Source organism: Botryllus schlosseri, chromosome 4, assembly GCF_051294905.1.
Source record: "Botryllus schlosseri isolate E-star chromosome 4, Bs_hap1, whole genome shotgun sequence".
In the NCBI taxonomy this organism is placed as follows: domain Eukaryota; kingdom Metazoa; phylum Chordata; class Ascidiacea; order Stolidobranchia; family Styelidae; genus Botryllus; species Botryllus schlosseri.
The window spans coordinates 4779328-4793889 of NC_137239.1; the positions used below are offsets into that span (position 1 = coordinate 4779328).

The 14562-nt window shown below is 39.1% G+C and overlaps 1 protein-coding gene across 38 annotated transcripts in view; it reads left to right on the forward strand.

Moving 5' to 3' along the window:
* The window catches only part of LOC145437880 (adhesion G-protein coupled receptor G7-like), a 161772-nt gene that overhangs the window by 123222 nt on the left and 23988 nt on the right, over positions 1 to 14562 (forward strand). For all 38 annotated transcript variants that reach the window (XM_080315224.1, XM_080315228.1, XM_080315232.1 and 35 more), the window contains 4 exons: positions 5586 to 5744; positions 5986 to 6101; positions 7121 to 7361; positions 10018 to 10175. In XM_080315224.1, coding sequence (XP_080171350.1) covers positions 5586 to 5744; positions 5986 to 6101; positions 7121 to 7361; positions 10018 to 10175 — 674 coding nt within the window. The remainder of the gene's footprint in view (positions 1 to 5585; positions 5745 to 5985; positions 6102 to 7120; positions 7362 to 10017; positions 10176 to 14562) is intronic.

Here is a 14562-nt window from a genome sequence, read left to right on the forward strand (position 1 = left end):
GGGGCGCTGGAGACAAGGTTACGAACCACTGGTTTAAACAAAAACCTCCAGCTCAAAATTTTTCCAATTTTCACTGTATGAAAGATGGACTTCCTTTTGTAGATACAAATTATATAATATAGAAATCGACTGATTGGAATTTAACGGACCCAATTCTAATTGCGAAGATTTAAAATAGTACTTTCGTAAATTGTGATTGCCCAGATTGAATTAATCCTATCGTCTTCTTGTTTCTAGTCAAAAATAAATAATTAATAAATAAATATTCATTTCGATTATAGATGTAGAATGTATATATCGCATAATTTGAATTTGCCTGACACAAATCAAACTGGGTGTTCCAAAAGGTGAAAGTAGAACTACTCAAAATATTTTCAGAGGTCCAGAAAACCGATTAGAGGAATATGATGCATGGGAAAATTTAAAAATGTCATATCATATGTGAAACAGCATCTGTTGATCCTAGGCGGCGGAATGGCGTTGTGGTGAAACTGCAAAATGAAATGATTAGCAAGGGTTTTGATGAACCGCAATATATTGGTTGTGAACATCATATATCGTGTCTCAAAGCATATATCAGATTTCATCAATCCCACGTCTACAACAAATCCTACTCTCAGCTACAAATTTGGTACAAATGTGGTAAAACACTACGAAAACTTGGTACAATCCACTAAGCCAGAAATGTAGATGAAAATATTAGAAAACCGAGGATGGTGACTGATTTTACAAAGAAAATCGTAGGTTATACCACTAACTGGATGGTATAAACTTCCAGCTCTATTAGGGATGGTGTGAACGTGAGGTTCATGTTCGCGTTCTGTGTGAGTACCTCAGAAATATGAAGGTTCACGTTCACAAACGAACCTTTTGTAGGAACTGGACTGTGAATCCATTTCAAATATTACAATTTTCACTTCATTATAATATTAAAAAATATATGAAAAATATAAAAAAAATGCTTGCTTTCTTACAAAAGTTTGTTCGAATTATCCAGCTTTCCGTTTGTAAATATTTAGTGACTCTCTGATGTGAGCTTGACCCGCAATCAAACAACAACATGAGCGAAATACACCGCATGTAGGTAGTCAGCGAATGATGCTTATTCAACCAATCAATGAAATTGATCTCGTTGTCTGATTTAAAAAATCTAGCAGGGGTACGGGCTCAATCTTGATTTCATATGTGTATTGTACCATAAAAACCAAATCCATGCGGTCCGGTTGTTGGCGACTACCGTTTTACACTTTGCCCGATATCAGCGTAGCAATACTGAGACGTTGAATACATTGTCCGGTCTGGCCTCGACCGTTAAAGGGGCAATGCGCTCTAAAAATGATGTGGTCTCAAATTGAAGGTAAAACGAACAAAAATTTTTGGCCGCGGCCATTTCTTTCAGAACGCCACCGTAATGGAGCTGCAATTTATTGAAATTTCTACAAGACCAGCTGCCGCGGCTGCTTAACCCGTTACATGGCACGATGTCTTCATCGTCGCACTTGCTCGACGCGATAAGGCAGTCACGCAGAGAACGAAACTTAGACACATTTCCGTCATAACATCGGCTGAAAACTATCTAAAATTCGTTCTCTGCGTGACTGCCTAATCGCGTCGAGCAAGTGCGACGGTGAAGATATCGTGCCAAGTAACGGGTTAAGCAGCCGCGGCAGCCGGTCTTGTAGAAATTTCAATAAATTGCAGCTCCAATACGGTGGCGTTCTGAAGGAAATGGCCGCGGCCCCAAATTTTTGTTCGTTTTCACCTTCGATTTGAGACCACATCATTTTTAGAGCGCAGTGCCCCTTTAAGGCGTAAGCTTATATATCATTGCATGTCTTCGTCGAAATCGTTGGCAAAGCGACGGAAGATTATGACTTACTGAGAATATTACATCATTTGATCGCCCCAGTTGATACAATTGGCGACGTTTAAAACGTCAATATGTATTTCGGCATTGTGACATTATGTGGCCCGAGTCGTCGCTAGGTATCGTGTACACCAGTGGTTCCCAACCTTTTTCGGTGGCAGGGCCAAATTTAGAATTTTAGAGTACGACCGGGGCCGCACGAATACCAGGGCAATGAAGGGAACCCAAAATAGTTACCAAAATATGAAAATTGGCATTGTTCCGATCATTCGCTTGACGCCATTGGCCATTGTGTTGCCGCGTTTCCGTTGTTCAGAACAATCAACCTTTGCTGGCTATTTCAGAGTAGTTTTATTGCCCTGGCGAGCCATCAATTCGTATTTTTAGAATCAGTGCCACACTCGCTTTCGATAAACACCGACATATCAAATTATTCAGACGCTTGGGTCGCGAGCTATAGGACTACCAATTATGCTTCTTTTTGCCGGCTAAGCAGTACGCATCTCGGCGTATTCAATCGTGAGTCACTTATTGCCCATCTATCCGTAAATTTTAGTTATCAATACCCAGGGCCGTAACAGCTCTTCGTCAGCCCGCCCCCCAAATAAACACGTGTCTGTTGCCCCCCCCCCCATAGGGTGATAAACCGAACTTCGAAGCCCCCAGACCCCTTAGGCTAGATGGCTATTTATCGCTATTGATCATCTAAATCGGGTGTCCGTATTAGGCAGCTTCTCTCGACAAATCGCGCGAGGCGCGAAAAATTTCTATAATTCATGATTGAATCGGTCAATATAATCGGGAATTGAATATATATTGGTATCAATTTTATCCTCTCGCTGCTCACGTAATCAGATTGACCGGTTGAGCCGAGTGAGTTGTGTTTGAAAAGGTAGGTCCACTCAATAATAATTACACATCTTCATGCGTATACCCGTTGGCAGGAACGAAACACCACTTTGTCAGGCCCGCAAAAACACTTAGGTCTTGAGCTTCCATAGGGTGATAAACCGACCCTCCTTGCCGTTGTTCGCTTCTGCCACGAAATCAAGATCCCCGTTTAGTGAGCCAGCGTGGAGCGCGAAAATTTTCGATTATTGAAAATAAAATAGGTTAATAAGATCGGGAATTGCATATTGCTTTCAATTACTTGACCTCTCTGCTCGCGTAATCAGATTTACCGGTAGAGCTCAGTAAGGTGTCTTTAAACTTTACGGCCCGTAAATAATAATTAAACATATTCGGACGGGCGGACCCGTTGGTACGACTTCGTTATTCATGATGTTATTTTTATTTCGTGACCTGCAGCCTGCTATATCAAAAATATAGAATGGTCCAAACGTACTAAACTGAAAGATGCACACAATTTAAAATTGGTAGTTCTTCACTGGCATATAATTCTTCCCTGCGGGATGATAAGCCTATTTGTCTTCTGACGTTCACATTGCCAAGACAGGAACATTCGGCGCCAGTCATTTAGGCGCCTATGGTCAATTATACCTATGTGTATTTTGAATATACATAACGAAGTTATCGGTCTGCGTAAGTAAGGGCAGCCCTTTTCAGCCATGGTTTTCTCGCTGCCGATCGTTCTGGCACACTTCTTCGAGTCGCATGTTACATGACCTAAAACTTTATATGCGTCGTGGCGCGGTAATTGCCAACGCCGATATGCCCACTTCTATAAATCTTGCGTATCTTATCTTGGTCGAAGAGTACCCACTAATTAAGGTACTTCAAAACTTGAAATTGTGCGCTGCGCGAAAAATCTTTGAGAAAGTTGCAAAAATATCATAAAATACTCTATTTATGCTAATTCACTGAATAATTTTGAGCCCCCTTCGCGCTCGCTCCCCCCAATTGGGGTGTTTGGCGTGCGACAGTTACGGAACTTTCAATACCTATATCTTTAGGTACTGCCCGACCTGTCAATACCTATATCTACAGGTACTTCCCGTTCAATTGGAAAGTTAGGGCACATTGCATTGAAACGTGACGTAATCTTAGCAGTCCACTCATCTTAGCAGTTCACTCACAACTTTCCTGCAATCCTAATTGAAAACTCCGGACTCCAAGCCAAGCAAGAGTATTTTATAAGTATATTTTTTTCATAAATCGATTTCTCAATATTTTTGTGGGGGCCGCAAAAAGTCTAGCTGGGAGCCGCATGCGGCCCTCAGGGCCGCGGTTGGGAATCACTGCTCTAGAATCTACCAAAGATTACTTGTTGCCATCTTTGAGCTCGAATGTCCTGTGGCGATAAAGTGCATTAAAACCCAATTGGAAGTCTGGTAAGTCCGTTGCCATGTCCCTGGCACTAACATAATTTCAGAAAAAAGAAGTTAAATTGATAGAAGAACTTTGCCAGAACTGCAAAAGGACAAACATTTAAAGATTAAATATTTCGCAAATAGTATCCTTTGAATTGTAAATTTTATCTATATATGGAAAAATGTCGAAAATAGAAGTTAGTTTACAATGGACATTTTTTTACGATTTAAAAGAATAATTATGATTTTATTAATTTGTAGCCAAATGTTCATTAATTCCTCACAGGCAAATTTTTATTCAAGTCACAACCATAGCGTAGGTATTAGAGTTGAAAATCTTAAATTTGAAAACATAGTAATTACCGTGGGTAATCAAGAATTATTAGGGAAAAAACGTATAACTTCACTTATACGAGCTGGAATTGAGTCAAATTTGCTTTGCATTGTTCAAATTCAAATACAAAATCTCATGAGTCAGATGGTAAAATTTGAAAAAGAAGATATAAATTTATTACATTAAATTACAAAATGTAATACTGTCTCTTCTACTCGTACGAATTGAGTTGAATTTGGTGTGCATCGTTTTGCTAGCGAGCCGGACAATTTTTGCTAATAGCCTCAAAATTCCGAAAGTACCCCTGTTTATATTCTTTTTCACATTTAATTTTCATCGCACAACTAACAAAATCATCCGCACATGTGATAACGATGAGTGAGATTCGACAGAGAATTAACATACTAAAATAACCACTGATGTCATATAATTGCAACTTTCCTTTTGTTTAAAACAGGAAACACCTACGCTAATCTGCACGTCTTGGGTGAACGAATATTTACCTAAATCAGAACAAAAATACTACCGGACTTCACATCTCATTCATTACTATGGTTTACTAATGGACAGAATGGACTGTGCATCAACAAGAGTGTTAAAACAGAACCAATAAAGTATCACTTTCTGAAACAACGAAAACATTATAAATAATGTTTATGGCGAATCAGTGTAACTTAGATGGCGAGGCTTCACATTGGGGAATGTCATCATATTGTTCGGTGGAAACGGAACAGCATGATGCAAATTACTTTAATAGCTGATAAAGTGACAGATACTAGAGATGTAATCGGAAATTCATAATATTGGGGTCCAACTTTGAACAGCAACTTCACCCTCATTCACCAAGTAATACTACGTGTCGCTACAACAATCATTATTCGACTATCACTAAAATCCGCGTGAGACCACAAATCTTGTGCGTGTGTTCAATGTCTGTCTTGGCCTCAATGGGATCTCGAGAGACTGCCCTCGTGAACTCACGGACGTCCCGGGTCATAACTGTCGGAACCACTGTTTTAACCAGTTCTAACAGAGTTGATTCAATGCTAAACTGAAATAAGCTGATACTTTGTGACTAGGAATTCTCAATGACATCTGAAAATTATTTTTACAGCTCCCAGTTTTAGAAAACAGCGAAAATAGGTCGGTATGCGCATATTGGCTGGAAAATGCCACCGATTGGTCACCGGACGGATGTACTGTTAGCGATGAAAGCACAAACGGGTCCCTGATCTGCACTTGCAACCATCTAACTAACTTCGCAGCCCTATATGTAAGTAGCTTAGTTCGGGTATTCATTACTAATACAAACGAATCATTGTTTTTTATGCATTGGAAAATACATACATCAATCTTATTTGTTGTAATGTATATATATATATATATATATATTGAGGTGTTATTTGATTTTTCACACATTCACGACTATAAATTGATGTAGTCTTGTAAGATCTTTTTATTTTGTCGCCGCTGGTATACACGGGACAGCTTATCGAATGTAACACCTTCAACAGGACACCACTTCCGTCGTTACCGCGATATATAATCTGGACATAATCACCATCGTCGGTTGCTCGATATCATCTGTGGCCCTTATCGCGGTTATATTGATATACGCTTTCTGTGCACCGTGAGTAGTACTTCTCCGAGTTTTTCAGTAGCGAAGTACGTCTAGTTTCCGAAATACTTGATTTATATTTTGCAATAAGTTCTTCAAGTGGTTATCATTTCAGAATAATTCAACTTCATGAAAGTTTGCACCTTTTTAGGAAAAAGTAGGCGCGCAATATTTACTTTTTGCTTGCTTGCTAATCGTTAGTTCTAGGTCTACTTTAGTAGAATTTTACGGCTTTACTTCTACTTGTAGTTGAGAGTGTGACTACTTGGACGAGTTTTGATGATTTTGAAATTATTCATTTCACAGAATTTGTAATGGGCCACCAGTCTACTTTACTTACCTTCAACAAATCAACGTTACTCATGCTGGCACTGCCTACACGAGTGGCTATCGTCCATATTTGACTAGTATCGGTCATTTCAAATTATTTTTTGTACTAATAACTCAGTAGTTCCCAACTTGGGCGATATCCCCCCCCCCCATTGGTTCATTAAAAAAAAGGTGGCGGAAATACCAAAGGGGTGATAGGGAGCGAAAATGCTAGAACATCCAGTTACGTAAATTTAACTAACACGACTAAAATGCACGTGAAGACGGTTTATTCTGCATATGACACCAAATTTGACTAAAAACATGGGCCAATACAACGGTAAGCAGTCGCAGAAATCGGTTTTCTGAGCCTCGGGAAAGTCATTTTTGTTTAATCAATTCAACAGCGATAAGAGTTGCGTGATTAAATTCCCCGTTAACATGTACTATTTTAAGGATCCGTAAATGTAGAAGCTGAAAATTTGTGTCCAGCTCGATAAGCGTACGATGAGTCGAAAAAGGTTGGGAAACACTGTAATAATTGGATCCCATCATTGAAAACCCCACAATTGACTTTCGGGCCTTTAAATGAATTCCGCATGTCTTCATAGACGATACCCTGTGTATGTATGACCTTGATAAGGAATGAAATATTATATGTCAAGACACATTATGGGAACACATATACAGCTTTTAATGCGAGTTTGATCTTATACTATCAGATTATCATGGCGTGGAAAAAGATATCACGCCTCGTTCCTCCTCGTGTCTCTCTCGGTTTCACTACTGGGAATGAATATCACTTTACTCGTGAGTCAACTACCATCTCTCTCTCACCCTGCTGTAACGGACGTCGACTCCGCTTCGTGTATAACGATTGCTATTTTTCTACATCTTTTCATGCTGTCATCTTGCGCTTGGATGAACTGCGAGGCAGTGGTTTTCGGAATCGCAGTCGTGAAGGTTCGTATTATATCGGCTAAAGAAGAAATCAGCGGTTTCATTATCTGTACGGAATCTGGTAAATTTTAATACATATATTAGGGTTGTTCAGAATTGATCGACTTTCAAAATGTCGTGGTTTTCAGTCCTTTTCCCACGCCTTATACCACAAAAACATATTCTAGGTACTTTTTTTCGTAATTCATCCCTTGCATCCGTGTGCACATTGAGCTGGAAGAATATCGGCTAAAAATAGCGATTCCCCTAAAATTTGAGTGTCGCTATTCGGACTAGGCTAGTAAAACGTCATCTATAAGCTGGTTTTATGTAGCTATTGCGGTTGGAGTGGTACATAACCTCACCATAGAAAGTATTGTCGGTTCAGGACACCATTTTCATGTCCCACACTGCCTTAGAACTCCCCAAAACTGCCTAAGGATCACCTATCCTACACTCCTCAACCCTACCCGAGAATGTTCATCAATTGCCGGGATCAGCACCTGCAAGAATACAACTGTAAATGTATCATTCACTCACAGCCAGATTATAAACATCACATTGTTCAAAGGAAACGCAACAAAAAGGCAAAGAAACAGATCGACTTGGCACATTGCATTGCACTGGGATGCAAAGCTCAACGCTACTCACAAATTCTTGAGCAGTCACGAAATGCGAATCAGTATGCCATTCCGAAACTGGAAGACTAAACCAATCATGTTCTTCATGTATAGCATTGAATAGAAACCATGATTCCGGTTCAATTAAAGAGACCATACTCATTGACTCAGAGACAGAGTCGGAGATTAGACTCAGAGGTATAGCCTACCTCTGCGGAATTGTTCAAGGATTGGCATTTGCAGCAATTTAACAGCCATCGCTTCCTTCACCTTGTCAGGAATCTTTGGTTTAGCCGAGAACATCGTTGATACCACCGTTTCCTCGGTGAGATGCCAATGATGTTCTCGCATCTTTTTATATGCCACATCAGGAACTGTGAAATCGCACAATGAAAAGTCTGTCATGCCATGAAGGAATTTGAGATCAATATACTGTGCGTCACATGCATTACCAGTTTTCAACCAAGCTGGGACATAAAACAGGGCAACTTTCTAATGAACTTTTCAGAATAGCCCATTTGCTCTCTCCACATGAACATTTTTGACAGTACAGCACTTGACTCATCCATCCAGTGCTATTAGTAGCACCAGGCTTGCGAAAACGAGTATCAATATATTGGGCAGCTACAATCGCCAAGGTGCCTGTTGCACATTGTCTGTAGTCATTTATTATCAAGACTTCTTTCTGCTTTCCATTATATGGCTTCATCAGTGGAATCATTTCTTGCTTAGCTCCATCAGCTTTGTTCGCCAACCTGCTACATTCATCAAACTGAAGTATTTTAGAGCTTCTTGATTGATCAATATCTTTCCACTTCTTGGAAGGTATTAAAATCTGTGTTTTCAGGGTCTGTAGTCGCAGATCCAAACGCACTTCACTTCCAGACCTCCCCGGATGACTAGCTCATAAATATGATGTCGACAAGCAGAAGTAGAAAGTAGAAAACTGTCCTGTTTATCAATTCTTCAAGTAACAGAACCGCACCTTTATTTCTCCCATTGTTTGAGGGTGTTGTGTCAAACACAAGAGCTCTGACATTATTTGTTAAATTTGAAGTTCCAGCAGTTCAAATGACAGACCAGGCTGTGCTTTTCCTGTAGCACTCTCCAGAGTTCGATTGCCAAGAAGTTTGCCTTTCTCAAATGCGTTGGAATACATAGACTATGCCAGCACTGTCAAGGCCTCAAATTTCCCTCCGAAACGACTTCTAGTGAGCTTTGCATCCCAGTGCAATGCAATGTGCCAAGTCGATCTGTTTCTTTGCCTTTTTGTCTCGTTTCAATTGAACAATGTGATGTTTATATTGTGACTGTGAGTGAATGATACATTTACAGTTGTATTCTTGCAGGTGGTGATCCCGGCAATTGATGAACAATCTCGGGTAGGGTTGAGGAGTATACGATAGGTGATCCAACAAAATGACTATCAGTCTTAGGCAGTTTTGAGGAGTTCTAAGGCAGTGTGGGATATGAAAATGGTGTCCTGAGCTGACAATACTTTCTATAGTGAGGTTATGTAGCACTCCAACCGCAATAGCTACATAAAACCAGCTTATATATGACGCTTTACTAGCCTAGTCCGAATAGCGACACTCAAATTTTAGGGGAATCCCCTATTTTTAGCCGATATTCTTCCAGCTCAATGTGCACACGGATGCAAGGGATGAATTACGAAAAAAAAGTACCTAGAATAGGTTTTTATGGTATAAGGCATGGGAATCGGACTGAAAACCACGACATTTTGAAAGTCGATCAATTCTGAACAACCCTAACATATATGTATCAGAATACATAGCATAATATTTGTTGTTAAGGTTCTGATAAATATGATATCGCGTCACGAATTCTGAACAAGGAAACTTTCTTAAATTGAAATAGTGCAAGGCAATATAATCAACTAAGTGCACATAATGATTACATATGATCATTTGAGAAATTTTGGCAATTCAAATGCTTCCAACTTTTGATCACGACGGTGCCTATAGGTCTGGTCCATCACCTCTCAGGATGAATGTAGGTGTAAGTCTTATTCCTGAATATAATTGTATATTTGCTTTCAGCCAATTTACAACAGAAATAACGTCGAGAGCAAGCGGGTGGTTCTGTGGTCGATATTATGGGCGGTCCTAATGCCTCTACTGTTTGTAGGGATATCTGCAGCAGTTAATATCGACAACTACGTGTATGGAGATGTTCCCGAAACATATAACTCGATAACGTGAGTATGAGTATGCTATTCTTGTAAATCACCGTGTATTGGTATACATCGATAACATTAATATGCTACATGATCTGATTTCAAGCGAACCGCGTTTTGTTGATTGTTAAATTGTAATCGTAAATGTACCAAACAAGTGTTGGACTAAGAATTTATTGGTCCAGAATACTTTGGATCATACACAGAAATAACAATAAAACCCTTCTGCCTTATCAATATTTACCGGAATCTGTAAAGAAAATTTGAGTGACATAAATGTCATTTAACTTTGTTAGTATTGCCAGCATTCCAATCACTAACCCTTGAGACCGGCTCAAGTTCACACTGTCGGTGCAAATCGAATGAAGCCACGCATGACTTTCTGTCGTAAACAGACATTCCAGGTTCCCTGTCACAACTCACTAGATTGATATGGTGCACATATCGACTTATACAAACTTCGTCGATGGCTGCCGAGCGAATGATTGAATTTATAAAGTAATGCCAGGCACTGTATGCGAAGTCGCACAGTCTTCTATCAACGGGGGAATCATTCGAAAAAGATACAACCGATTCCAAATTGATGCTATTTTGGGTAGACTCAGCAAGATTTTCCCCTTTACGGTGTTGAACGACTGTAGGTAACAAATCCAATTGCATTTAATATTCAGAACGTCACTGAATCAGGAGTAGTATAAAAGCAGTTTGCACAGTAACAAAACATACATGTATGCACTCAATTCTATACTGGCACTTCATATTGAAATTAATCTGAAATGGTGATAACGACCAATTTACTGTCTTCTATAAAATAATTCAGTAAAATCGGAGAACGATGAATTACCGCATTGACCACAAAATCCATCTATGTCAACAATTTCTGAATGAAGCATCAGTTGCAGCTGATAGCATGCTAATATATAAATGTTTATAGAAATACAGTTAACAAATAATGAGCCAACACTGTGTGTTGCTTCCAACATATTCATACATTTCCATTGTAGATCCTAGGTAACTAGGAAAATGTTATATCATGTTAAATCCATCAACTATCTTTTAGCATTCACTTTATGATATAATCAATTTTGAAACAATAAATTTCCTAATTCAATATGAATAGAATATGATTGTTGAACTGGGATTGGGCCAGAAATACCTGACCTGGTGAGTGCTTGCTAGTTGCAACGAAACATGCTTTCTGTCTATAGATCTAAGGCAATCCTGAAATGCCACATCCTGATAAATTCAGCAGCGATCTTTTCCTATTCATTTCGTCATAAATCAAGGGTAGAGTACATCCCAGATAGAACAATTTTCGCAACAGCAGATTTGCTGATAAAATACGAAAATTCAATTGTTTAATAGAAGTCGTCAGTCATCAATATCTGCAAAACAAGAATATAGACCGGTGTTCGAGAAAAAAAAATCTGGCACTTATTACAATTTCACTCATTCAAGTAATGGAAACTTTTCCAAAACCTAATTTCCTATTTTATATGGTTAAATACCTAGAAAGTTTTGTCTACGACGTGACATGTGACATGAAAACATGTATCTTTGGGGCATCCGAAATAATGAAGTATTTCTGGACCCAAACTATTTTATAGCGCATCATCAACATTATATAGGGCAGGGATCTCAAACTGCAATATTCTCGCGGGTCAACTTTCTACTTTTGGATAGCGCCGAGAGCCGCAGCACCAACAATAGCAATATTCGAAGTATTTCCAAGTAGGCCTTCTTTGATGGGATCACATCGTGAAAATGTGATTTACTATTGTGAATTCACCCCTGGCACGAAATAATCATATTTCAAACTATTTGAATAATATTGTTGTTGTACTTGGTATAGTTTGTCAAGATAATTAGTTATAGACCAGGGCTGTGGAGTCGGAGTCGGAGTCTGGGTAATTTTCGCTTGATGGAGTCGGAGTCGTGAAAACTACAATAGCTGGAGTCGGAGTCGGTGGGAAAATACTGACTGGAGTCGGAGTTGAAATTTGTGAGAATGACGCTTACTTCGACTCCGACTCCGATTCCAACTTCTCTATCATCAAAACATTTGCTTTCAAAGAATTTTCAATAGAATTTTTATGTACCACCAATCACTGTTAATAATAACCATACAGATCAGGTGCGGCCAGCCCGTGGCACGCAGGCCAAATTTGGCACACGAGAACGTTAGGTATTGCCTGCGATGTAATTCTATAAATTATTTATGACATCAGGTACAATTGCACGGCCAACCAAAATTTGATAAGCATGACCGCGAAATTTGATGATGACTAAAACAACAGTTCTGACGCCTTGACATATCCAGGGGCCAGCGATATTTATCCCAGATCTTCGTATATGACCATGAAGTAGAATATTTCATAGCAGATTTGTTTGACTTGCAATTTATCTCGGTACTTCGCATGATTCATTGTCACTCGATTTCTTGCATTCAGTATTTGAGCCCCCTTCCGAAAATTATAAATAAATATTATTCACAGAATTGAGTCTAACTATATTCGCAATTAGAAGATAACGTGTTGTCCGACATCGGCTTCGCTAAGTGCACTCGCAGCGAGATCGTCGACAAAATATTTGCACAAAATGATAAAGGCATGTTCACTGATTGCGTCGATTTTGCTATGTCTAAACGTCGAATAATCCTGTCCCTGCCAAATTAGCCCAATGGTACACAGATGCGTCCCCAATGTATGTTGGCAACATATTTATTGATATAATTCAGTCATTATCTTGCAAAAAAATTTCGTGCTTGGCGTGACCAGGGCCTGATTGCGCACTGCACAGTTGTATGACATATTGTTACCAATTTTAGAGCGCATTAATATAAGTCTTGTTCGCAATGTTACCTAATTCGGTTCGCTCCTATAGGACGACTAAAAAAGGTTATCAACATTCCAGTTGCCCGCGCAATGGTTCGTAAATCTCGTGTGTCCCTTTGGCCGAAAAAGTTGCCCACCCCTGATATAGATAAAATTAGGCATCACTTGCAAATTACATCTTAGTTGCACAGGGGAAGAAAATCGCAATATGCGTTTTCGCGATACAGTCAAAATTGATGCAATTTTTGGTATTATACCATGATACTGTGACAGAGCAAATGCATCGGCTGGTTTTGTAAAACTGTGAAAATGATGTAAATTTGACCAAACGATGCTTCTCACGTGACAAAATTAAAAATATTTGTAGTGTAGCTTAGCTGTTTGTGTGGAACAAATGATTAAGAAAGACTGCAAGTCCCAATCCTTGAATACTTGATTAAGTACATGTAGACTAGACATAGGCTATGGTCTTTGACTACTTAACTAAATTCCATTTATCACCAATGTTTGTTAGTAATAAGAGTGTGTGTGCCTGTAATCAGGATAGTGTGCAATGACAAAATTAGTAAGTTCAATCTCTTTATTAGTTGCTGACTCATACACAAGAGCTGCACTTGGATTTTTTATGTACATTTTTATGATACAGGATTGGATATCTGCCATATTTGAATGATTCATACATTTCAGGATATTAGAGAGTCAGTGTTATGAAAACTTGAAAATGGAAGGATATTTAGCAAATCTTTCTTTCGTGTTAATTGCATAGTGGATAATTCGAGCTGTTCCGCAATGAAACAATTTAGCACGCCACTGTTAATCATATGTTTGCATATGTTTGATGGTTGTATGATAGTCATTCAACCGACAATGTGGCATATAATTTTTGAAGTAAATTGGTAATAATGCTGGAGTCTGAGTCTGGAGTCGGAGTCGGTTCGTTTAAAGACTCAGGAGTCGGAGTCGGAGTCGGTATATTGAAAATGTGTGGAGTCGGAGTCGAAGCCGGAGTCGGTGGTATGTGATTGATAACTGGCGGGTAATCCTGAAGTAACCAAGTATTCTGTCAGGGTCATATGCCGTCTTATGCCGTTGAAAGGGTGTGTAATTAACTGGAATGAAGTGTAATTGATGTATAGATTTACTGTACTTCGACCGGTCGTATTATTGTAAGACAAAAATATTTATAATTGAATTAGCAACTTCTGGTGAAGCCATACTGCACCACCGCAACGAATCGTAATGGATTGAGGATTTAGCGGAGCGCATTATTATTTGGAGTCGGTTTAAAATATCGGGCCTGGAAATCATTGAACATAACGTAAGAGTCACATGAATTGATTATATCATTGGATTGAATATTCTGACATCACAACTTTATTTGGTCTGGTACAAGACATAGGCTATAATGTACATTGTACAGCATGTATATTAAAAAACTATTTCCCCACTTCTCTGTAGTAGTAGCACCCCGTTCATTACCGCATTGTTTGAAGCTGGACCAGAATGATTATATCATTATCCGCCATAGTGGCAGTTAAACCCTAATCACAAAGTGGATGCAGGGATTTGATCAT